Source organism: Arabidopsis lyrata (genome assembly GCF_000004255.2).
Source record: "Arabidopsis lyrata subsp. lyrata unplaced genomic scaffold ARALYscaffold_1, whole genome shotgun sequence".
Lineage (NCBI taxonomy): Eukaryota > Viridiplantae > Streptophyta > Magnoliopsida > Brassicales > Brassicaceae > Arabidopsis > Arabidopsis lyrata.
In genome coordinates, this window is record NW_003302555.1 from 32,641,310 (window position 1) to 32,666,028 (window position 24,719).

At 31.0% G+C, this 24,719-nt stretch overlaps 4 protein-coding genes and 1 long non-coding RNA gene across 5 annotated transcripts; 2 read left to right on the top strand and 3 right to left on the bottom strand.

The window, feature by feature from the left end:
* Window positions 1–3,056: 3,056 nt before the first annotated feature.
* LOC110224507 (putative ribonuclease H protein At1g65750) lies at window positions 3,057–4,517 on the bottom strand. The gene has a single exon (XM_021010605.1). It carries the CDS (start codon window positions 4,515–4,517, stop codon window positions 3,057–3,059), a length of 1,461 nt encoding a protein of 486 aa, XP_020866264.1.
* Window positions 4,518–8,026: 3,509 nt separating this feature from the next.
* LOC9328050 (MATH domain and coiled-coil domain-containing protein At3g58410) lies at window positions 8,027–10,200 on the top strand. Its single transcript, XM_002891942.2, has 4 exons — window positions 8,027–8,251; window positions 8,348–8,508; window positions 8,903–9,207; window positions 9,300–10,200. The coding sequence occupies exons 1-4, from the start codon at window positions 8,142–8,144 to the stop codon at window positions 9,684–9,686; spliced, it is 963 nt and encodes a 320-aa protein (XP_002891988.1). The 5' UTR covers window positions 8,027–8,141; the 3' UTR covers window positions 9,687–10,200.
* Window positions 10,201–10,786: 586 nt separating this feature from the next.
* On the top strand, window positions 10,787–11,472 carry LOC9328051. The gene has a single exon (XM_002891943.2). The coding sequence runs from the start codon at window positions 10,831–10,833 to the stop codon at window positions 11,368–11,370; it is 540 nt and encodes a 179-aa protein (XP_002891989.2). The 5' UTR covers window positions 10,787–10,830; the 3' UTR covers window positions 11,371–11,472.
* A 3,293-nt stretch (window positions 11,473–14,765) lies between these two features.
* On the bottom strand, window positions 14,766–15,513 carry LOC9330725. The gene is made up of 2 exons (XR_002329843.1): window positions 15,293–15,513; window positions 14,766–15,045 (listed from the first exon to the last, which is right to left on the bottom strand). It is a non-coding gene; the product is annotated as an uncharacterized LOC9330725 (long non-coding RNA).
* A 3,406-nt stretch (window positions 15,514–18,919) lies between these two features.
* Window positions 18,920–23,251, bottom strand: LOC9330726. Its single transcript, XM_021011116.1, is given in 7 exon segments — window positions 18,920–19,539; window positions 19,821–19,991; window positions 19,993–20,332; window positions 20,451–20,586; window positions 21,200–21,233; window positions 21,536–21,735; window positions 22,507–23,251. Coding segments are annotated over 7 exon segments (1,485 nt in total). The 5' UTR covers window positions 22,811–23,251; the 3' UTR covers window positions 18,920–19,239.
* Window positions 23,252–24,719: the final 1,468 nt, after the last annotated feature.

Below are 24,719 nucleotides of genomic sequence, written 5' to 3' on the forward strand. Positions count from 1 at the left end.
CCGTAGTCACATGGGAAGCACCGAATACCAACTGATCCCACAACGTTCATCGAGTATTTCTCAATCTTTTTAACTTATAAACCCAAAAAGTTGTGCGAAGCCGTAGTCACATGGTAAAACTTTGTTCATGCCTAATTTGTGAGAAGAAAAAGAAGAAATGAGAAAACGATTTCTCAATTGGAAACCCTAGTATTCATAATTTCCTCCCAATTTAAAATGATTGACTACGGCTCGTGGGTTCAATGAACGATTGACTATTGATACGCACCGTAACGGAGTTGACTAACACCCCTTAGATTGACTCCGATTTTTGCACGTTGTATCAAGTATAGGGTATGAGGTTCAAATTTTATAGAAGTTTAGGTTGTTAAATACCCTACAAAATTGTTCAGGTATGAAAATTCATGGCGCAGACAGTACGGGTATGAAAACGACGTCATTTTGATACACGTCAGCGTACACGTGTAAGATGACTCAGCACCGTAACGGAGTTGACTAACATCCGTTTGATTGACTCCGATTTTTGCACGTTATTGGCTTGGGGCACCACAATTTTTTTTTTTTTAAGGTTTTTTTTTTTTTGGTAAAAAGGCCCATAAAATGAAAATACTTGGTAGAAACTAAAGTCTTTTTCGAAAAAAATAAATAAAATAGGGCCAAACAATTAAATTTGAATGTAATAATATTCAAAATATCATTATTTTGTATAATTTACTAAAAATAGGTCAAAAAAAAAATTTTAGCCCTAAAACTTATAAATATATTGGGCCTCATTTTATTTTTCGTGTAGGGCCTCACAAATGCTCGGACCAGCACTGATGGTTATGAATCTTTTTTTTGTTTGGGGTATGATAATGTTCTGTTACATGGCTGAATCTCGTTTATAAAGTAATATATTTGGGTCTGATTGTTAACAAGCTGTTAGCTGTTAGCTGGAACTGTTAGCTATTAGGGAATAGTGCAAAGCTGTACAAAAGAATAAAACATGAAAGCTATACAAAAAAAAACGCAGAACAAATTTTAAAAATTTACTCTGATTGGAAACATCATAGCAGTACACATAATAAATAATATTAAGAATTTAGAAAGAAAAAAAATTACATAGAAATGTACTTTAGTATATAATTACATATGAAAATTAAGATTATATAGAATGAACAATATTTTATTGTTAGAATAATAATATGAATTTACTAGTCCTATAATAAATAAAAATTTTCTTCATTTTGAGCAATATAACATTCCAAAATAATTGTTTGAGAAAAAAACCATTATTCTAATGAGATTTTTTCATATGCTTTATTATTTACTTTTTCGGAAATCTTTATCTGAACATTCGAGACTTTTTTTTTGCATTATACATAGTTACAATTATATTTTATAAAGTTTAATTATGCGGTTAATAATACGGTTAACCGTACGGCTAATCGTACGGTTAAATAACGGTTTTGATACGTTTCTGGTATATTAACGGTTACGGTTAGTATATATTTTTTAACCGTAACTAATCTAGTTTTACGGTGAATGGTTATGATTTTTAACCGTTTTATACAGTTACGGTTGAAAAACGGTCCAGTTACGATCCAAAATACGGTTACGGTTAGCTTTTGTTCATGCTTACTAGGCATGACCAAAAGCTAACCGTAACCATATGTTGTACCGTAACCGGACCGTTTCTCAACCGTAACCATATAAAACGGTTAAAAACCGTAACGTTAACCGTAAAAAATAATTAGTTACAGTTAAAAAATATATTAACCGTAACCGTTAATTAACGGTAAACATATGAAAACCGTTATTTAACCATATGGTTAACTGTATAGTTAAAACTTTAAAAATATAATTGTAACTCCATATGGTTAACCGTATAGTTATAAAAAATGGTCTTTTCTCAAACAAATATGTTATACTGTTATTTTGCTCGAAATGAAGAAAATTTGGTTTGTAACATACTTTTTGATTTTATGAAAAGTATTATAATAAGTTAGGTAACTCGTAAGATTTCGCCTCCGATATTAACCGTATTGTAGTCATCAAATAACTATAACTGTAATTATCTGTAACCGTTGTAACCGTAACCGTAACCGTATTTAACCGTAACCGTTATAACCGTATTTAACCGTAACCGTTATAACCGTATTTAATCGTAACCGTATTTAACTATAACCGTATTTAACCGTAACCGTTTTAATTTGTTTTTGTTTTTGTCAAAAAAAAAACTGTTTATGTTATAGTGTACTGCTTTTAAAGTTTTTGTGATTGGTAATTGTCAAAGTACAAAGCTGTACATCTTTATTTTTGTTCACCAATCAAAGCCTTTGTGTATGATAAAGAGAGATGTTTGCTTTTTCAACATATATTTTATCTATTGCATGAAGAATCTCGGAACAAGACAAAACATGCTTTTTTTTTTTGATAATTAAAACATGCATGCATCTTCACTTCATTCGACAACAAAGTTAATTTGTCACCTCTCATGGAAGTCACAAATATTCTAGGTACATCCTCGTACAAGTCAGGTGAATATGACAGCTAACACTAACAAAATGTATTTTAGTGCCGCAACAAGAAATCGAGATCTAATAGTTGATGAAAAACTGGCTAGCATCTAAAACCAGTATATAGAATCAATCAACCACATGATTAGCCAAGCCAAACATTTAACTAGACCCAAATCAAAACTTTGAATTGTGTAACAACAGACTAATATACACATGTACTGAGTTAGTTGGTCCTGCAATTCCAAACACAGATTTGACGCTCCAAGTTCCTTGTCAGCTTTGGTCGCGATTTTCACAAAACACTACTTTTTGTATCGCTTTATCAAATCATATTTAACAACTAGGGGATAGTAGTATTTTAAGAGATATTATAACGTATATTTACTTTTATTTTCTTAATTGGCTACCCCAGTATTTGATGCATAATTGCAAATTCTTGTTTTATTGGTATAATATAATTATTATTAGTATGTAGTATGAGTTTGATTACACTATTCTTTGTTGTACAATACGCGATGTTATAACTTTTTTTTTTTTTTTTTCGTCAAAAGTGAATTATATTAACTTGGAAAAGTCATTACAAATGCTTTGATGTAGCCATACAGGTTGATGAACAGAATCAGCATAATAACAGGAAGAAATACAACCAAATCTAGCAAGATTATGAGCCACTTGATTTCCTGTTCTCTTAACAAAACTAAACTGAATGTTAACAAATTTCGAAGCCCAATGATGTATATCCAGAAGATAATTAGCTACAGACAAAATTCCTGGAGCTCCATTAACCAGGTTGATGAGTATTTCACAATCGCCTTCCATAACTACGTTCGTATATCCTCGAATCCAAACTTGTTGAAGTGCAGCTAGAAGGGCCAAAGCTTCTGCTTCCAAAGGTGAGCCAGCATAATGCAGAACCATCGATCCCCAAGCTTTCGGTGAACCTTCATAGGCTCGTATTATCCAACCACCTTTAGCCTGCAAGTTCTGTAGATCAAGTCCAGCATCAAAATTACATTTAACGTAGTCTCGTTGCGGTGCTGTCCAAGACTTCACTATCGGATGTTGTTGAGCTTGTTGTGGGAATCGTCGTCTCTGTATATTCGTCGCCTCAATCCATTCCTTTGTTTCAGCTGTAGCTTGTAAAACAATGGTTGTCAAGCTTTCACGGAAATTGTTAAAAACCACATTATTTCGTGATTTCCATAACCTCCAAAGCAGCCAAAACGGAAGTAATTTCTGAACTTCAGTGAGAGTGCTTGATTGAAGTAAATTCAAAACATGGATAAAGTTTTCCTCTAAATCGTCGGACGTCATCTGAGAGCCGTAAAACGGTGTATTTGACAACCTCCATACCATGGAAGAAACAGAACACGTGAACAGAGCATGATTTATCGATTCAACTGAATTCCTACATCGGGGACATGTAGAATCAATTTGCATTCCTCTCGTAGTTAACCTTTCATTCGTGGCTAACGCACGGGATAGCATTCGCCAAAGAAAATGTTTGATTTTTGGCATAATTGGAAGTTGCCAAACTTTATTTTTTAGCTCCACGGAACCATGAGGCCTGTCTGAAGAGATGGCACTGTGAGGATCATGGGTTAGTAACCAATAACCCGAGCGCACCGTATAATCGCCAGAGGAGTTGTAGTTCCACACAAGATTATCTGGTTTCGCCTCCTTGGAAAGATAGATCCGTTGAATAATATCCTGGTCTTCCTGCGCAACAAATTCTGATATTTTTTCAGGATCCCAAGCCCGTAAAGGACCATGGAATAGGAACAGACTGTCTAAAGTCAATGCACTCGAGCTTACACTTGCTTTAATGGGTCTCGGCGGATGTGAATCTATGCAATTGTCCATCCCTAGCTTTATGGACTTACCATCACCTATCAAATACCTTGTTCCCTTTTTCAAAAGATCTATACCAACTAAGAGGGAAGACCATCCATAAGATTGTTGTTTCCTTGTTTTGGCATCCAATATCGAGTCGTCTTTATAATAACGAGCTTTCATGACACGCGCAAACAGTGAGTGTGGTTGTTGAATCAGTCGCCAAGCTTGTTTTGCAAGTAGGGCATCATTAAACTTTGCTAAGTCTCGAAAGCCTAAACCACCTTCCTTTTTTGAGAATTTAAGTTTCTTCCAAGCAACCCAAGGAATCCCTTTCCGATTAGATGATTTTTCCCACCAAAAATTCATAAGAAGTGTCTCAATCTCAGAGGTAATCCCTTGTGGTAGTTTAAAACATGACATTGCATATACCGGCATAGCTAGAGCTACCGACTTTATCATAATTTCTTTTCCAGCGGGTGAAAGAAATTTCGCGCTCCGATTTTATAACTTTATTTTCACGTTATGGACTTATTTTATTTTCTATTTTAGATAAACAAAATTATTGTTTGTATAGTATATTAAAAATTTATATCAAAAGTATAATAATTTTTTGTGTGTTTTTTTATATTCTAATTATATAGAAGGATATTAATAAACAAATTCAAACTATTTTAATTTAAGAATTCTAAATTACAAATATATATATATATATATATAAAGATATTTATTGATCTTTACATATCTCTATGTTCCTAAAAAATATTTCAGTGTATGGCTCTTTAAAAGAGTAAACGTGAGTAAACAAATATGACTTAAAATGATGTTCTACATCCTACTTTTTATAAAACCGCTCAATCTCACTAGAATCTAACCAATTGGTTATGGTAAATGATGATAGATTAAGGGTCAATCATTGCTTATATCAGTACAATGATCTCACAAAAATTGTACTTTTACTTGTATTGAATTCATTGCTCTTTATTTATTCATTTAGGTAGGAACGGTTATAACTTACTTAAACCATTTCTAATGTCCACCTATATTTTGTTTCTCTATTTTAGAGTTTATTTTGCTCCAATATATACCTCTAAAATACAGGAAAAAAATAACTCTATTTTTCCCTCTATTTTAGAGGCATTCATTGGAACAAAATAACTTTAAAATAGAGGAAAAATAGAAGTGGGCATTGGATTTTTGAATTTACACACTAACTATGACTTGATTAGCATATATGGGGATGATGTAACTACTATTGACTTTTCACGTATAAAAATTTTTATCAACAACTGAGAAATTTCAAAGAATTTTTGCGAAATTGAAAATGGTTTGAGAGAAAATATTAGGGTTGTTATTGGGAGATTGAAGAAAATATGAACTAGTGATTTTCACAAAAGGTCACAACAAAAGAGAGAGGATGACTACAAGCTCATATATTAGGTGAGTGAGATAGAGAATTTGAGCAATTTTGAAGAAAAAAAATCGAGTGATAAAGATTAGACAAGAAATTAATAGTTGAATATGATTCAATATAAAATTCTGAAGGCTGATAAATCTAAAAATAATTTAATGTTGTTAATAATATAAATTTGAAACTAGAAGTAAGTGTGTTGAGTGAAATTCTCTAACTTATAATTATTTTATACCATATTTTATGGTTTAATTGACATTTATTTTTATTGGGACAAGATTCCGCTTTTAGCGCAAAATTTTAAATCATTGTATGATGGAAAAAGCCTTTAATTAGCATGCGCATAAGTTCGATCGATTCTCAGTGAATATATTCCGATTCACGAGTTACTCGCCGAGCCGCACCCTCTTTTCTACCAAACTAGCCATTTCAAGAGTTTTTTTTTTTTTTGTTTGGAGTGTTTTTTTTTAGGAAGATTATTTTTTTGTTAGTAGATTATTTTTTTTGTTTTGAGTTATGATTTTTGCATCTCTTATGTTTGCTATTTATAGGCACAAAATTTTTTTTCTTTGGAATTGCTAGCTATATTTGCAAGGGAAGTGCTAGGAATTATAAAATTACTATGATTTTGCTAGGGATTTTTCACCTACCAACAAAGTAGTTACGTTCATTTAAAATGCGCTCACCTAACTCAAGAGTTACTCGTAAATCCATCGCAAATTTTGCTCTGGAACAGAGCGTTGCTAATCCCTCGCAAATTTGCGACAGACTTGCGAGGGATATAACCGTCATAGCAGATTCGTCGCAAAACTCACACAAATTTGCGACGGAGTCTTCCCTCGCAAATTATTAGCTATATAGTGGGCCCGCCTCGCAAATTCCTCGCACATCCATTGCAAAATTGCGAGGAAAATTTTCTCACGTAAATTTTCGTCACAAATTGATTGTTTTCTAATCTGAGTTTGCAATAATCTTCTCCTCCTGCCAAACCAATCTCTCCTTTTATCATCTCTTTAGATCACTAGTACTTCTCAGTTCCCTTACGAAAGGGAGGTCTTCAATTATTTGGATTGACGTATAGACAAGGTATCATGAAGACATATGCATCGACCCTTCTTCTGCTATCTACTCTTCCAAGCCCTCTTGTCCTAAGTAGCACACACAAATGACGAACCCGCCTTCCCAACAAACCATTCTCCTCCCAGAGGAAGCACTCTTATTAAAAAAAAAACCTAACCTGAAGACTGAATGCGACCGCATGTTCTCTATATATGTCCAAGTCTCTCTTTGTTTTTTTTTTTTTTTTTTTTTTTTTTTTGCTGGGAAACTTTATTTAGAAAACAATTCTTAATTTATTACACAACCACGATGGTGCATGTTTCTTGTTTTGTGTCAACTTTTCAGTTTTTACACTCACAATCTTGACTAGAATCTCATTTATAGTGTTTTTGCTAACACGTAGAATCAGTTAATTAACCTAACTATATCTTCAAAAGACACCTAGACTAGACATAGCATACGAACTTACATGAATCAATTGTTCCTCTGTCTTTAAGAAGTAGTGGAAAAGGTGATAATCAACTGCAAGAAACGGAGGACATTGGCACATTGCATAAGTTGAGAAGGAGAAGGCAACGGTTTCAGCCGCCAATGTTCCTCTAATGTTCTATGATGACTTGAGTTTGGTTTTCCAATCGGTTAGTCTTATCTAACTTAGGAAAAAAAGGAGACTTATGTTGAAAGTTTCCCATATTCTGTGCTCTAATTAGTTGTTCTAGGTTTTTTTTTTTTACAGATCTCTCTAGGTTTCTATAATGAACCGAGTTTCTTGATGCTTAAGTAATCTATTTTGGTGTGAATATTAATGAACAGAGTGTGGGAAATCGAAAAGTCGCTTCCAAGTGATTGGCTCTACGTAGACTTTTTTAATACAAATGATTTAATTCGTAATTATGACAAAGTATCAAATTACGAAGGACAAAAGACTGTTTGCATTCCCGCACACTATTCGAGATTCATGCATTTTCTTTATTTATTTAACACTTGCGAGTAAACTCCACTCAAAAGAAAAAAAGTTTCCTTTGCAAGGCAAGCATAGTTTTTTTTCCTTTTTATTTCCGTCCAGTTTCTGCGTCATGCAGTTTGATTCTATCATCAATTCAACTTGTGTTCTTCCTGATTCTCTAGGTTAAAAAGTGTTCGTTTTCTAGCTGTGGAAACTAGTCAATCTTCTTGGTTAAAAATGTAGTTTGAATCTAGGAATACATTGTAGAGAATCTCTTTTTTTTTTGTTGCTTGATTTGCGTGTGATTACGGATTTGTGTGTGTGATAATCTGTCGAAGGGGATTTCTTTTTTCTTCAGGTCCTTTATTGGGAGGAATCTTTATTACATTTGATGGCTAAGCATGTTGGTAAGAAGTTCACTTGGGTGATAAAGAACTTCTCCTCTTTGCAATCTGAGAAACGTATTTATTCTGCTCCGGTCCTGATAGGTGACTGCAAATGGTAAAAACACAAGCTAATATTTTCCAATGTTTCTTGTCGATTTAGATATATTATCCATCTATGGTTTTGTGACTCGTTTCTTCTTTTTTTCTTCAGGCGTCTTTGTGCATATCCCAAGGGATACCAGGTCGTTGATTACTTCTCTCTGTTTCTGCAAATTGTTGATTATGAATCATTGCCTTCCAGATGGAGTAGAAACGTTAAATATCGGCTAACTATCTTACCACAGGATCCAAAAAAATGGCCAGTAGAAAGAGGTGATTCTTACTTAAATCTGCTATCTACTTGATTGATTTTGTTCAATGGTCCTTGTCAACATAACATATATACATAGTAATTAGTTTAATAGATCATAGTAACTATTCGACATATATACCTTGTAATCGACATGTTAGTTTAACATATATATATATATATATATATATATATATATATATATATATATATATATACAGTAAATATTTCATCCATATGAAATATAAACATAGGAAAGCAAAGTTCCTGTTATTTTGCAAATCAATAAATCAGTAATTCAGTATTTACGTTGTCAAGAGTAGTTAAGGAATACGACGAGTGGTTTACTTGACAAGATTAGTTTATTATTGTGCCAAAGTTGTTATGTATATTAACTAATGTAATAAACTGCTACAGAAGGATATAGCTGGTTTGATAAGGTGTCCGATTGGAATTGGGGTTCTTCATCTATGATCCCTCTTACCAAACTTCATGACAAAGATGAAGGATTTCTTGTGAACGATGAACTCATTATTGTTGCTGAGGTAGATGTTCTTGAAGTTATTGGCACATTGGATGTGTCAGTGAAATCTAAAGAGTCAAGCCGCCCTCTGAAAAAGATAAAGCTAAATGAGGATTGTGCGGAGTCTAACGAGTCGCTCAAGGAAGCTTCATCAGTAAAAGAAAGCATGGTTAATGGGTTTCAAGTTCTTCCTTCACAGGTATGTAATCAAGAATAGTTCTAACTTTTTGTAATTACAAGAGGTGAGATCATATATGTCTCCCGATATGATATACCTTTTGACACTCGCAGGAAGAATCTGTGAGACGTATATTTGAAAGACATCCAGACATTGTGGTAGACTTCCGTGCAAAGAACCAACAGCTCAGGACAACATGGATGAATTTCTTGCTCAGCTTGATCGAGACGCTGTGCAAGTCAATTCAGGAGCTTTCCAATGACGATCTTGTGGATGCAGACATTGCGCTGACACACTTGAAAGCTGTGAACTTTAAGGTAGATTGGCTGGAAAAGAAGCTTGATCAAGTAAAAGAAAAGAAAAAGAAAGAACTGTCTGTTGTGGCCCAACTCCAAGAAACAGAAGAAAATATTCTGAAATTGAAGCAAAAGTTTTCAGAGCTGGATGCAGAGTTGTCGGCTACCAGAACTGCTCTGTCATTTGATGATGTTGTTTTATGACTTGGATTCTAAGGCATTTGGTGTTCTGATATTTTCGTTTTGCTCTTTGTTTCAAAATAAGATGTCTTTTGCAAGGTAATTGAACTTATGTTTGAAGTTGTCACATTTAGTGAAATAAGTATATTTCCGCTATGGTTTATCTAAGTTTCAGCTACCATAATTGTTGTGTAACTGTGTTTCTTAGGACAAACTTTAAAGCTATTGTTCCTTAAACTGAGATCTTAAAGAGTTCTTAGGCACCTTGAGTTAATTGACTAGGTATTGAAATGAGAATCACATGGGTGTAGAAATGTATAACGATTCTCACGTTTTGGTGAAGTTAAGAATATAGAGTGGCACTTGCAGAGTCACATGGTTATGAATCTTGATGATAAAGTAATCTCTTTGTGTATGAAAACAGAGAGATATTTGCTTATCGTCATGTACTCTCTTCATACATGCACTTGCGCTTTCGTACTCATCTTATCATTGTTGTTGATGTCAGAGAGTATGTATTAGTTTCTGTTTCTTCCTGATTCATAACATTTGTGTCTCTCTATCTTGGAATCTCTAAAGGGTAGTGATTGTAAACATTTTATTTTGAATAAATTTTACTTTCAGTTTTTATTTTTTTTAAGGTTTCAGGCTTTAAGGTGACTCATAACTCATAAGTCTTCCAAATGACGATTATATTGGTCTCTTTAATACGTACGAGTCGTACGGTAATGCTAATTCATGTAAATGCAGTTTCACGAAATTCAGGCATAACAAGAAAGGTAATGAAGCAAGTAGCTTTATATATCATTTCGTCTAGAATTTCCGTCGTAACTTTTCATGCAAGAAACAACAAACAAGAGATATATAAATAATTAAAATTTAGAAAATGAAAAGTGAAATCAGATTCTAATTAAAATAATAACAAATTTTGAAACAATCTAGTCAAATTTTGTAAAATATGTATAAAGTTATATGGCAAGTCCTTATGCAAAAACAGAATAAAATATGGGCAAGTCATTCAAATGCATGACTCATAAATGCCTTTTTTATATATAGAAAATGATATTCAACTTTTCTATTTTTTGTTTGTCAAAATAAAATGATATTGAACAAGTACCAAAATATCTTATAAAAGGAACAAAAAGACAAAAACACATCTAGAATCAATATGGGTTTTCTTCAACGAATCTCTTTGATGATCACATCTTTGATCATCCTCCACACAATCCCATCGACCACATCGACCCCAATCACACCAGACGCCCCAACAATGATTCTAATCGATAGCATATGCGTCAACACCAGGAACATGTATTTTTGTGAGCAAACAATCATCTCGAAACTCGATAACCCCCACACAGACATCAAGATCATATCGAAAATCGCAGCGTTCAACGCAGTGTACATCACCACAACAGCAGGTAATCTCATTAGAGATGAATTTATTCCCAAAGCAGAGAATCCTCTTGTCAAGACCCAACTTGTTCATTGCCAGGCAACGTACAGAGCTGTACAAAAGCTTCTCGAAGGTGCTTATATGGCACACTTACGCGGTGATTATTCGGATATGAGACACTATCAATCAAGTGTGCTTGGTATGCTAGATAGCTGTAAAACAGATTTTGATCATATGGTGCGTACAAATTGGTGGGTTAGGTTAACGATCAATATCTCTTTATTAGCAACTCGTCAGCTCCCTGGAAAATAATATACTGTGATTTTCGGAAATTTTCAATAATTTAAGTCTAAATTATTGCTTTTCAGTATTATTTAAGTGATAATTCGGTGAAGCATAATATAAAAGTTACATTAGCATCTATTTATCATAAGTTTATGTATATATCTATTATCATATAACTGTCTATTAGGCTTGGACAGTCAAATAAGTGCATGTTACAATTTTGAAGCAAATTCGGGTTTAGAGAGTGTCCATTCGATCTCAGGTCAATTTTGAACTCCACAAACATATATATAACATCTTAAAGATGCCTAGAGACAAGACTTGGGCCTTCCTATGGTTGGAGAGCATGCGCTTAAAGATTTTCTGAATTATCATTAATACTAGAATCTAACCCGCGGTACACCGCGGGGCTATATATTTTTTTAAAAAATGTAATTTTTTTTATAAAGATTAACTAAAGATATATCATATTAATTTGTATTTTTTAAATGTAGATATCTGTCTGTGTATTATTTAGTGTATGATTACTATTGTTAAGGTTTCAAATGTTAATGATTAGATACGTAAACATACAGTTTATTAAGTAACGATGTATGGTGGATTTAAAAATTTGAATATTTTACCCCGCAATATATTGCTTGCTTTGTTCAGTGTTTACAGTTGTAATTGTATTTTGATTGTTAATTTTATGATTTTACCGGTGGTATACCGCGAGACTATATGCTAAGTTAAAATTGTAATGTTAAAGATTTGATGAGTATATATAGTTGTATATTTTAAAGATTTGATGAGTATATATAGTTACAAATCCATATCTATATATTATATTGTTTAAGATAAACATGTTTTCAGATTATATAGATAATTGTTTTAATTGAGTAGTAAGATTTTTGGTCTACTATATCTTGATTGAATTAATAAATATATAGAGAATTAAATCTAAAAAATTATAAAATAAAATAAAATTTATAGAATCAAGTCTAAAATCCACGACTCTTATATATGTACAAAACCCCGTAATTGTTACAAAGTTGTTAATGGAAGAAAATCAAAACAGTCGAGATTCTCTTGAAACTAATAAAAAACAAAATTCAATATTATCTCATTTCTCGTAAGAGAAAAGTTCACTCAACGATGTTGGTTACACAACAGATCTTTCCTGAAAATATTCATTTTAAAACAAAATTTTAATTAAAGAAATTTGGAAAATAATGTTAAAAACAAATTGTTGATGTAAAATGGCGTTTTGAATACTATGTTGTTGTTGAGGAAGCGAGTTGTCACGTCTTCTTGACTCACGCGGAGTTGTAACAGTTGCCGCAGTAGACGACGGTGTAGTCACCGTTGAAGACGACAATTTGCAGACGACAATTTGCAGAAAGTCATTATTTTATTTTCCATATGAAGGATTTGTCCGGTCTACAAAAATGAAAAAAGTATTATGAGAAAAGAAAAAACATTGTAGATTATAAGAAAGATTAAGATATACTCACGTTAATGAGTTATGTGATTACATAAAAACAGAATCTCAAACATAAAAATTAAATTTGAATTAAGAACAAAGATTATCTTATGAATATACCTTGAAGGATGTTTGTGCTATTTTTGCTAGAGGCGAGTATAGTTTTGAATGAGATTAGAAAAATATTTGCTTGATGAATCTAGTAGTTGAGTAAAGATTGGTATTTATTGAGAAGGTAGAAGTCTAGGTTTATGGTTTAGGTGATATGAGAATATCAAAGATACGAATAAAAAAAATGGTTATCACAATGATTGATTGTAATAATTAAGGGAAGATTAGGAAATTAGGAGATGACAAACTTTATCTCTAAAAGATTGATGATGATTTGGTTTAGGTAACGTTAGTTTATCGAATATGTCATAGAATATATGGAGAATATGCCATTAATTTGTTTCTCATTTCATTTAACCGAGAATCGACATATTGACCCGATTCGCTAATGATTGTTTTAATTAGTAGAGAAATTAGTGTTTGCCATTAGTATAAATCGTATATGGAGTTAAGACATTGTTTCTATTACTGAAAATAATTGAATGCTGTTTTATATGTTTGAGATATTTGTCGAGACATTAAAAAATATTTTGGCGAGATTTTTGGTAACAATTTGAGTAACGAAATAAAATTAAAAATCTTTATTCAAATTAAACAAATATAAACAATTAATGTCAATGGCATTCATCCGTAAATACTATCCAACTCCAGGATTTATTTGCTAAATGTACTCCAAAAATGTATATATAGATTATTATTATTATTATTTTGATAATCAAGGGGTGGTCCAGATTTTTATCACCCGACTAATTATTTCGACTAACCATTCACAGGATTAATTAATATGCTTAAAACATGACATTATTTCGACTGCCCATATGGAAGTGTTTAAATAATTTCGCGCTTGAGAGGAATCGATTCCTAGTCTGGATCAACATAACAATGTGTAAGCCTAATAATCTCAAATGGATTAGCTTTCCAACTATGGAAGGTGATTCCCCAAGCGTGCAGCTACATCTTCATTGATCCGAAAAACAAAAGATATCTAACTTCCTGATCGTTTTATGGTCCAGCATCTGAAGTTTACGACTACCAACATGTATTGCGAGTCTACGAGATCTATGAGATGATTTGTAGAAAGTTCCCGTTTTTGGCTTTAGATAAACAAACAGTATATCATGTATTTGACTATACTCAAATTTCAAGTCGCATAGTTTATCTAAAAATAATTTAGGTAGCCTTCTGTAGTATCTCGAATGGTTGAACCATTGCACAAAGATATTATTATTCCCTCTGCAGCCACAACACTGTGTATTGAATAATGACTGCTTGAGAAGAATGGATGTGCCGGGATCCATTAGTCAATTAATATAGATAATACTCGATCTCTATGTTGCTAATTAATCCAAATTTTAGAAAATTAAATTGTTTCAAAAGATATATATATATATATATATATATATATATTTTTTAAAGTTTATATATATATATATATATTAAAGTTTTTAATGAATTTAATTAGTTAATGATGATGAATTGTAAATTTAAAGAAAAATAATTGAATACTTGTAGTTACAGAAATTGTTAATCAAAAAGATGATGCATTATAATTAATCAAATTTTAATTTGTTTTTCTAATATGTATGAAGAGCTTAAAACTTGGATTAATTATAAACAGATGGAGTATATCCTTGTACATGGTTGTTTTTTCTCTAAGCATATATATTTTTAATCATTGTTTATCCTCTTGTATATATATATATATATATATATATTTATTTATTTATTTATTTATCTAGGTGTTCCTTTTTTTTTTTTTTTTTGTAAACTATCTAGGTGTTCCTTAAAAATTTAAAATCATTCAGAAAGTACATGTTACCATCACATTTCTTCCACGAAAATGATCTCCTTATTAGATTTTAGTTTGTTTATATTAAACCTTTTAATGCCAAATTACATCCCAACATGAAAAGATTTATAAAAAATAAACAACTAGATAACAAGAAGATAAATATAACAAAAGTTCCAACAGTCTAAGACCCAAGAATCTCAAATCAGTGATGAAGATGTTTCGAGGGATGGCCAACCACAACAGTTTTTACAACGATGGTCACATCTTTTGTCTGTACCACAACCTCCAGAGCAAATATAGTAACAGATCTTCGGGGTCATTTTCAATTGGTTCGGCCCTGTAAACATCATTAATTACAACTCATTGACATAATTTGTGAATACAACTATCTAAATCATATATAATAAGAAAAAAGTTGGTGTATGGCAATTTGTCTTTACAATGTTAAACAACGCACAATTTACATGATAACTATATGTTTCAAAATTAGTGTTGAACATATTCAAGCCATGCCACGAAATTTGATTATAGAGAGTCATGAGAAACTACTCTTTATTTTATTTTTTGATAGAGTGAAAGATTACTTGTGTTGGAGTACTTAAAAGATGGAGGAGAAATGCATCTGAAGAGACAATTAGTACAAGCTATATCGGTCATGTTTTGACAGAGAGACTTGCAGTCTGTTTTCTGACACTCAGTTACAATTTTTGCTCTCATGTCCATTATAACCAAAGCCATTATCATTGTTATTAAGATCTTAATCATAAACGACATCTTCTTTGGTTCTTTGTTTCTTCTTTTTTCTTTTTTTCTTGGCTAGGATTTATCAATTTTTGATTCTACACGTTCATATTATATGATTTTTTTTTTTATAAAAGGTGTCTAATGAATTTTCGGAAAATGGCGGAATTATAATTACATGCATGACTACTGGGACACTTGTCAAAATAATTTTAAAATACATCAAATATCTAAAACTATAATTTAAAAGTAATTAATATGGTTACTATTATTTACCTAAATTTTTAAGTATTAATAATTTTATAAGTGACTTTAATTATAAAATATGAACATTTTAAAGTATAGAAAGGTGTAAAAATAAGCACAAAATTAAATTATGAATTTGGTATTATATATATATGGTCAAAGTGAATATGGACCATAATAAGAGGACTGAGGTGAAAGTTAAAAAAAAATCACAAATTAAAATGTGAATAAAAGCATTCGAAAACACCAGGAAAAATTTGCAGACTAATGTGAAAAATGAAACTTGGTAGAGAAAATTCAATCTATTTCGAATATTTATTTTTAATTTGAATTATAAAACTATATAGTAATTACGTATATGTAGTAAAACATAGCAATATAATATATGAAACTAAGCACCAAAAAAATTTCAAAAATCCTTCAAATATTCCTCTCTTCATATGTAACATTAGGACTCAATTTACCCTAAAATCAAATACTCAAAAAACTTAATGAGATTTACCATTAGACAAAGGCACGACAATCTTTCAATCACACAAATTAAACATTGTTCAGATTTGATATCTTTTGCATTTGTGAATGTTAGCTTTTATAAACATCTTTCAATCGTCAAAAACGTTACTATAAATGATGTCTTTGTTAGAGAACACAAAAGAGAAGGAGGAATATAATACGATCCAAAAAAAAAACAAATACGTTAATATCCACTTTATCACTTCTCCCAATTATTCAAAGTTGATCACATTATTATTTTGTGTTGAAATCGAATTATGAAAATCTATATATAATAGCAATCTAATAAATACCATTTGCACATCTGAACGGTTGCGTCTTTTTATCGCAACCTTTCGTTTAAATCGGTTATTTTTTATGGTTATTTTGGTTGCGTCTTTTCGTTGATATATTTACGGTTGTGTCTTTTATCGCATCTCTTCGTTAACATAATTACAGTTTTTTTTTACAGTTATATTTGTGCAAACTACAGTCGTATCTTTTCAGTTTACGGTTGTGTCTTCATAGTTGCATCTATTCATTTAAAGTTATGTTTCATATTATATAGATTTAAATTTTGGTTTTAAAACTAAAATATATATTATATGGTTGTTTTTTCAAAAAGTTGCAATCTGAATAAATATTTTCTACGGTTGCATCTTTTTATCGTAACACCTCATAAACAATTGCGATGTTTAGTTAAACCATTGCAACATTTACTTTATTTAACGAACAATTATAATTTTTTATTTATTTTATAAATCGTTAAAACATTTAATTTTTGAAAAAGTAAAAATATATATTATACGGTTGAATTTTTTTAGAAAATTGCGATCCGAATAAATGTCTTCTACGGTTATGTTTTTTTTATCGTAACTTTTCGTAAACGGTTGCAACCGTTTAGTTGAACCATTGCAACATTTAGTTTATTTCACGGACAAATGCAACTCTTGGTTTATTTTATAAACTATTATAACATTTAATTATCTATAGTCACGTCTTTCGGTATAACTTTCTCTAAACTATTATTTCAATTTTAGTTACTAAAATATAATTAAATGAAATTTTAAACGTTTAATTGAACCGTTGCAATATTTAGTTTATTTGACAAATTATTGCAAGTTTTGGTTCTATTTTATGAACCATGGTAATCTTTAGTTTATTTGACGAACCGTTGCAACATTTGGTATATTCTACGGTCGCTTCTTTTGGTTATAATTCTTCATCAAATTTTTAATTTTAATTACTATAAATGAATATGTTGCTACCGTTTAATAGAACATAGTAACATTTGGTTTATTTGACGAACCAATGAATATTTTGGATTATCTAATGAACCGTTGTAACATTTGGTTTATTTGATGAACCGTTACAATATTTGATATATTTGATGAATCATTGCAACTTTAGTTTATTTATTGAATTATTACAACTTTAGGTATACAGTAAAACCTCTATAAATTAATAATGTTGGGACCATGATATTTTATTAATTTATAGTGATATTAATTTATCTATAAATTAATAAATATTAATTTATAGCGTAAATTAATATTTATTAATTTATAGAAATTTTTGTTTCAATTGTGAATTTTTTTAAAAAAAATACGAGCTAAAGCAACGTGATCCAAATAAAATTAATGTTTTGGATGTTATAAATTTTATAATTTTAGACTTAAACATTTAATATTTCGAAGAGAAAATAATTTTTTTACAATGAATCACAACGATTATAGAATTCACATATACAAACGATATACATAAATTAAAATCCATAAATAGCGAGATCTATTGTTGTATTTTAAAAACATATAAAACTATTAAAACAAATATTATGCATATTCAAATTTGAAAACTTACAAAAACTTTTGGCTATTTTTATGAAAAAACACTAAAACTATTATATATGTATATATATATATATGCAAATTTACATGATTATTAATTTATGATATTATTGGGACTATATTTTTACATAAAGATTTCAAAAAACTTATTATCTTATTATCTTATCGAATTTGGTTAATTTTTACACTGGCCCAATTCAGGACCGGCAAAATTTATTAATTTATCGTGTTTATTAATTTATCGAGTATTAATTTATAGAAGTTCTACTGTATTTGATGAACCGTTGCAACATTGCCTTTTGTGATACATTTTTTAGGGCATTAACTAAAGCTTTTTTTTTTGAATAAAGCATTAACTACAGTTATATCTGTTCATCTAGAGTATTATCTTGTCACCATGTTTTATTCGTGTTTTTTAGCACATATACTTAGTTCTAATAATTGTGTCTTTTACAATCAATTTATCTGTTTAAACTTTCATCTCTTTCTAGCTCTATATATGTATATATATATTATGTTTTTAAAAGTGGTTTAAATTTATTATTTCTTTTTGTTTGATATTTTTCATAGAAAGTTACATTTTTTTGCTATTTAGCATTCATATATATACTTTTTTATCTATATCATTATTATTTTTTTCTAAATAAATATCTATTTTGGTTATTTATTTAATTTTTCTGAAGATTGTCTCTTTTTAACATAATACAATATAAAATATTACGTCTTTTTATCGTAATATTTAGATGAATATATTTTTATAGCTATTTATATTTATAATAGTTTAAAAAATTGAAAAATTGCATCTACTCATTATAACTTTTTGTGTAATATTTTTTATTTATGCTCGTATTATTTCACCATAATATTTTCTAATAATAATACAAATCTTAAAAAGTATTTGTGAGAGTTTACGTTTCTTTATCATATTTTTTTTGTAAAATATATCTTTATTTATTGTTAAAAAAAAATTGTTTTGAAACTTGTTGTCTCAATTCATTATGACATTTCGTTTTTCTTCAAAATAGCCTGAAATCTTTTCCCCCGCGACATCGCGGGGGGTCTAAGTCCTAGTAATCCAAATAAACAAACAACAAAATATATATATCAAAACAAAAAAAAAAATTCAAAGAAAGAGTTTACGTATACGAAAGATAGTACGAACACACTAATTATAAAACAAAATTTTGGAGACGATGCTGCCAACTTTAGTTTCTCAAGAGGGAAACATTGAGGTCATCAGCATGTAAATTTTGAGAATCGGGTACGTGAGGAGGAAAGTTTCCCAAAAGAGCAACATTGACGTACTCATTAGGAAAATGAGCAGGAAGTCCCGGAATCAACAATGCAACAAGCCTAAAACACGTCAATAACCATCCTTCTCTGTATTCTTTACCTTGCCAACAAGATATGATGAAACTCCTTATCAACTCCCACACTGCGTTTAATATCTTCGGTATAACCCAAAATATATTGAAGTAGTTTTTGTTTGGCTCCTCTTCTTCCACCTGAACATTATATCAAATAGTTATCATCAGTTGGGGAAGTGAATAAATAGGAATTATGCGGAAACAAAACAAGAATTCTCGTTTTTCATGTCTCGATATATTTATTATATATATATATTCAAACTATAACTTTATATATATGAATAATATTATGATAAAGATATATAGAATATTTTGATATGAAAAGATAAAACTTAAGAAAAAGGTTTTAAAACCCTAATCATTAGTGATTAATTCAAGAAACAAAATGTCAAAATCATAAATTGTAATCTATAACCAACCTTTCCTTTGTAGAAACTGTTACAGTAAAGGCAGTCCCCAAAATGTTTGAACATGAGTGTCTTGTCGTCGAAAGGCAACCTAGGAACCATGTCGTTGCAATAAACATATCTTTTGTACTTCACGTCAAATTCCTTTAACTTGTCTGTCATGAAAATTCCAAAATTCTCGTTTTCCTACGCGAGGCTGACCAAATGTGTAAACTCCTTCAAGCCTCTCCAACATTTTCTTCTCATCATGCATCATTAATACGGCTGTGAACAGGATCGCTAGGGCTCCACCTAGGCTATGTCCGGTCAGGATAAACTTGGATGTTGGGTTTTGTTCGAAAACCTCTTTTAACTGACGTAAAATTGTGTAGTATGCAAGTTGACTTGTTTTATTTTGGGTTTGGTCAGAGTTTATTTCTTCATACCATCCTTCTTTCGGAAGGCCTAAAGCTTTCATGAATCCGCCGTGGATCTTTCCCACATTCATAACGTCGTGCCTATTTTTATTCATAATAACCTCGTACCTATTTTTGAAATCAGCATTAGTTTGATTAGGAGAAGCTAACGTTGAACCTAACCGAATAAAAACCAACCTAAACCTAAGTATTCAAAAAAAAAAAACCTAAGTATTCAGTATATTACCAAGAGAGATCAAGGTCTGTACACCAATCATCGGCGTTGAAAGGATCGGTTCCTCTAAAACTGACGATGATAAGGTTCGAATTTTCTTTTGTGTCCCTTATAACAATCACCTCTGTTGACCTCGTTTGATCAAAATCTGAAAAGCCCAAAAATAAAGTAGAACTATATATTATTATTTCGGGAGAAGACATATTTTGAATTAAATTGATTTGTATCTAATAAAATAATTTAAGAAAATGAATTTAGAATCGTAAATACTGTAGTAGAAAACAACTAATGCATATATTTATCAACAAAATATTGAGTTCTTACAAAAAAGAAAAATCAACGAAATATAGAAAAGTAAATAAAAAACAAAAAAAGTGAAGTAAAGAATCAATATTATTGATCCCTTTTTAACTCACTTGTCCCTTTTAAGAATTGTCAGTTGTCATAACAATTTTCGTAAATTCACCCAAAATCATACAAAAATTTATTGAAATTTAAATCATTTAATATACAGAGTTGAATACACTTCAAAATATTTTTAAAATGGATTTGTAAACCCAAACAAGTGAAAGATACTAACTATATAAAAAATTTTAGGTCATTATTTATTTGATTATTATGGGAATCAAATCATATTGGTAAGAAAACGTAAAATATCCCACATATCAGACGGTGTTTTAATTTCACGTGGTATCTGCATTTTTGGTCGAACACAGTTAATTATTCATTATACGTATATAAGAAAAGGGAAGCAATCTCACCATTCGGACAGCTGTAGAAACCCAATAAGTCCATCTTTGCCACAAACATAATAAACAAATAATAGTGATCATAAGTCATTTTATTATTTTCAAAATGAAAGAGAACATGCATGATTATGGGGTGGTCATACTTGCAAGTTAAAAGATAAAGTTAATTAACTCGATGAAGAAAAATATATACACAGCTAAATGTTTGACCAACAAATAAAAAGATGCAGCTAATATAATACTGCACTAGTTGTCGTATTTTTATATGAAACTTTTATTTATAAAGAGTTGTGAACAATAATAAAGGAAAAAAATATTAAGAAAAATGGAAGAGTTAGTTAATAAAACCTGCCAATGGTCTTGAAGAACGGATCTGATAAAGTTTTCGTTCTCGTAAGACAGCTTAGAAGCCATAATTGACAACAGTGGTTTGTATCTTTCATCTCCTATCTTTATGCTCCGGCCTAAACCTAACTCTACTTTTTGGTCTAGGTTTCCGTTTACCGATGCAAATGTCGCTGCTGTTTTTTCCGGCCAAATAAACCTTCCTGAACATGTTACAAAAGTAATATAAATGTGAAACTTTGGTATATGACCGATGATACGATAATTATTCGGCAGATCATGCACACAAGTTTCTAAAATCAAATGGGGTGAATATGCTACATACAAAGCTAAACTGCAAATAAAATTTACAAAATTAAAAAAAGAAAAACATAATTTACAGAAAAATATGGTTGTATTTTCATAAGTTATCCATTTGACGAAAAAAGAAAAAAAAAGAAAGAAAAGAATTTAGCTGTGTATATTTTTATTTTTTTTAAATACCAGGAAATTCTGGGCCAAAACCCGTAATCTCTTCATGCTCCAAACCACAGCATGTAATATTAGTTTCGTATCAATCATCACTCGAACCGGCGACCTCGAATTAAGCTTTGCCTAGAATCTTTACTAATTGAGCTAACGACACTTGGTCAGCTGTGTATTTTTATAGTTAAGTAAATAACACATCATGGCCTAACTGCATTTTTATTGTATATTATCTTTCAGATGTGGTTTCTATATTCAATCAATTAAAAAGATTATGATAACGAAAAAACAAAAACATTTGGAGTACCTTAGAGGGCCAAATAATATTTTGTAAACAATAATTCATATAGTAACCATCACTTATTTGTCGATTTTCACTCTTGCTTCCGTTCGAGATATCGCAATGAAGAAATTTAGAATGTATTCAACGTTGTATTTTAATTTATAATGTAATGTCAAACCCAACTTATATCAATAAGTTCTAAACAAGAAAGTCAAGAAAATCAAACCTCTGACAAGATTTAGGAAAATCTTGAAGAAGCCACCATTGGAAGAAGGAAGGTTGAGCCAAAAGCCAAGAGCGAATCCCAAGAACGAGAGAGGTTTCCTGAGGATAATCAGGAGTTTCTGAACAACGATGGATACAAAAATAATCCACCGTCCCCCGATTTCGCAAAGACGGTTCTCAAGATTCTCTACGGAAGTATCAACGAACTTTCTATTCTCGAGATCCGAGTAGAGGAGAAGCCGCATCAGATCCATGACGGTGGCTTCTCTCGGATCCAGAACAAAGTAGTTTTCGGGTTGAACCATTTTTGTTGTTTTTAGTGGTTTAATTGTCAACGTTTATTGAGCTTTGAAACGTGAAAGAGTTTTTATGCAAGCTAAAGTCACGATTAGCTTTGTGTAGTTATAATGTTCAACAAATATATTTAATACCATGATCGAGTCCACGCTTGAATTTGTTTATTTGGGAACATGGCCTATTCCCATATCAAGATTTGAGGGTCCATGACTATTTCTATACCATGAATCAATATATCTTAAACTACACAAAAGAATTAACCATAAACGTAATTCGCCGTCATGAAAAACTGTAGCTTCGGAAACCCTCATGGGACAAAGGTCTGTCGTCAGATTGACTATAAACTGAACCGACCTGGTATGTACTACCTTGTAGCATGTGACCTTGTAAATTGAACTAATATGTTACCAAATTTTGAATTGATTAATAATTAATCAAAAATAGATCGATACAAGTTTTGACCATTTCGCTGATCAGATAATTGGTCAAAATTCGACATGTTTTCTTGTAGTGTGCATCAACATTAACTCTCTCTTAGTTAAATGGGTTGAGGCTGTCGAGCCCAAACCTAGAATCCTATAATCTGACCCGAATTGAAGGCAAAATGGATCCTCAAAATAGATCTAACTTTTAGATTGTTTTTATGGCCCGGCTTTTGAAGTGTACTTTTACTACCACGTACGGAAAGTCCAGGAGATATTCTGTCATTTACAATATTAGAGGATTTGATGGTTTTTAGGATGTTCTTTGGTTTTGTTTCATTCTGCTAGAATCCAAGGTATGTCTAATCCTTAATTTTAGATTTGTTTCATTCCATATAGTTGCATTCGCGTAGATGTAATTAATAAATAGGTCTTCAATCTAATAAATCATATTTGATAGTAGCTTTTACATATACTTTTAAAATCTATGTAGTTACTTATGCATATTGCTTTTGATCTAGTTTTACATACAATTAAATCTCTTTCGAACCACAACATTTGTTATGCTCAACAACTTCGAAAATAATATTTTACTCCGCCGAAAGTATAGATTTCTTTCATTGCATAGCATTAGAGATGACTAATTCTTTGGGAGAAATGAATTTAGAGGAATGAAGATCAAAACACATGTTTAATTTGGAAACAAAATTCTCTTTAACTGGTATATATTTTGAATGATAAGAACAGTCTTCATTCTTTACCTCCAATAGGTCACCAATTGAATTATTTTAAGGTCAAATTTCTAGTAGATTTGAATAAGTTTACTAAATAAAAAATTCAGTAAATTCAAAAAGTATTACATTAAATCTAATGCAACGCTTTATAAATAAGCAAACCTAAAATTAATCAGTGTGGACATATTAGGGAAAACGGCCATTTTCAACCCCAACTATTTGGGGGCGGGTTTTTCCAACCCAAACTAAGGCCCCCCGTCAATTTCTACCCAAACTCAAAACTAATTCAAATTCAAAACCTAAACTAATGAAAATTAGCCGATTTCAACACGACAGAAGACGGTGTTAGTTCGGGATTTAACGGCTGCTGAGTCAGCGATATCGTGGCATTGACGTGGCGGAAAAGCGGCCATTTTCAACCCCAACTATTTGGGGGTGGGTTTTTCCAACCCAAACTATTTGGGGGCGGGAAAAAATAAAACGTCGTCGTTTTCACTGACGTGGCTTCTGGTCAATGAAAATGACGACGTTTTATTTTTTTCCCCTTCAAACAACGAAACGACGTCGTTTTAATTTTGGGGAAAAATTAAAATTAGGGTTCTTCATTTTCTCTCAAAACAGAAAAAATGTTCGTCGATTTTATGAATTCACAGGCACTGTAAACGGAATCTGAAAGAAATGTAGCAATAGCAAGAAAAAGCAAAATTTGTTCCTGAATAGTTTGGTCTAGCAATTGTGTTCTGTTGGTGTCGGATCCCGCA

What these genes read in the sequence shown, in the direction of transcription:
- LOC110224507 (XM_021010605.1), bottom strand. Translation starts at nt 4,517, where the DNA reads ATGAAAGCTCGTTATTATAAAGACGACTCGATATTGGATGCCAAAACA.
- LOC9328051 (XM_002891943.2), top strand. Translation starts at nt 10,831, where the DNA reads ATGGGTTTTCTTCAACGAATCTCTTTGATGATCACATCTTTGATCATC.
- LOC9328050 (XM_002891942.2), top strand. Translation starts at nt 8,142, where the DNA reads ATGGCTAAGCATGTTGGTAAGAAGTTCACTTGGGTGATAAAGAACTTC. An exon ending in CTGATAGGTGACTGCAAATG is followed by an intron (nt 8,252 to 8,347) that starts GTAAAAACACAA and finishes TTTTTTCTTCAG; the next exon opens with GCGTCTTTGTGCATATCCCA. An exon ending in AAAATGGCCAGTAGAAAGAG is followed by an intron (nt 8,509 to 8,902) that starts GTGATTCTTACT and finishes AAACTGCTACAG; the next exon opens with AAGGATATAGCTGGTTTGAT.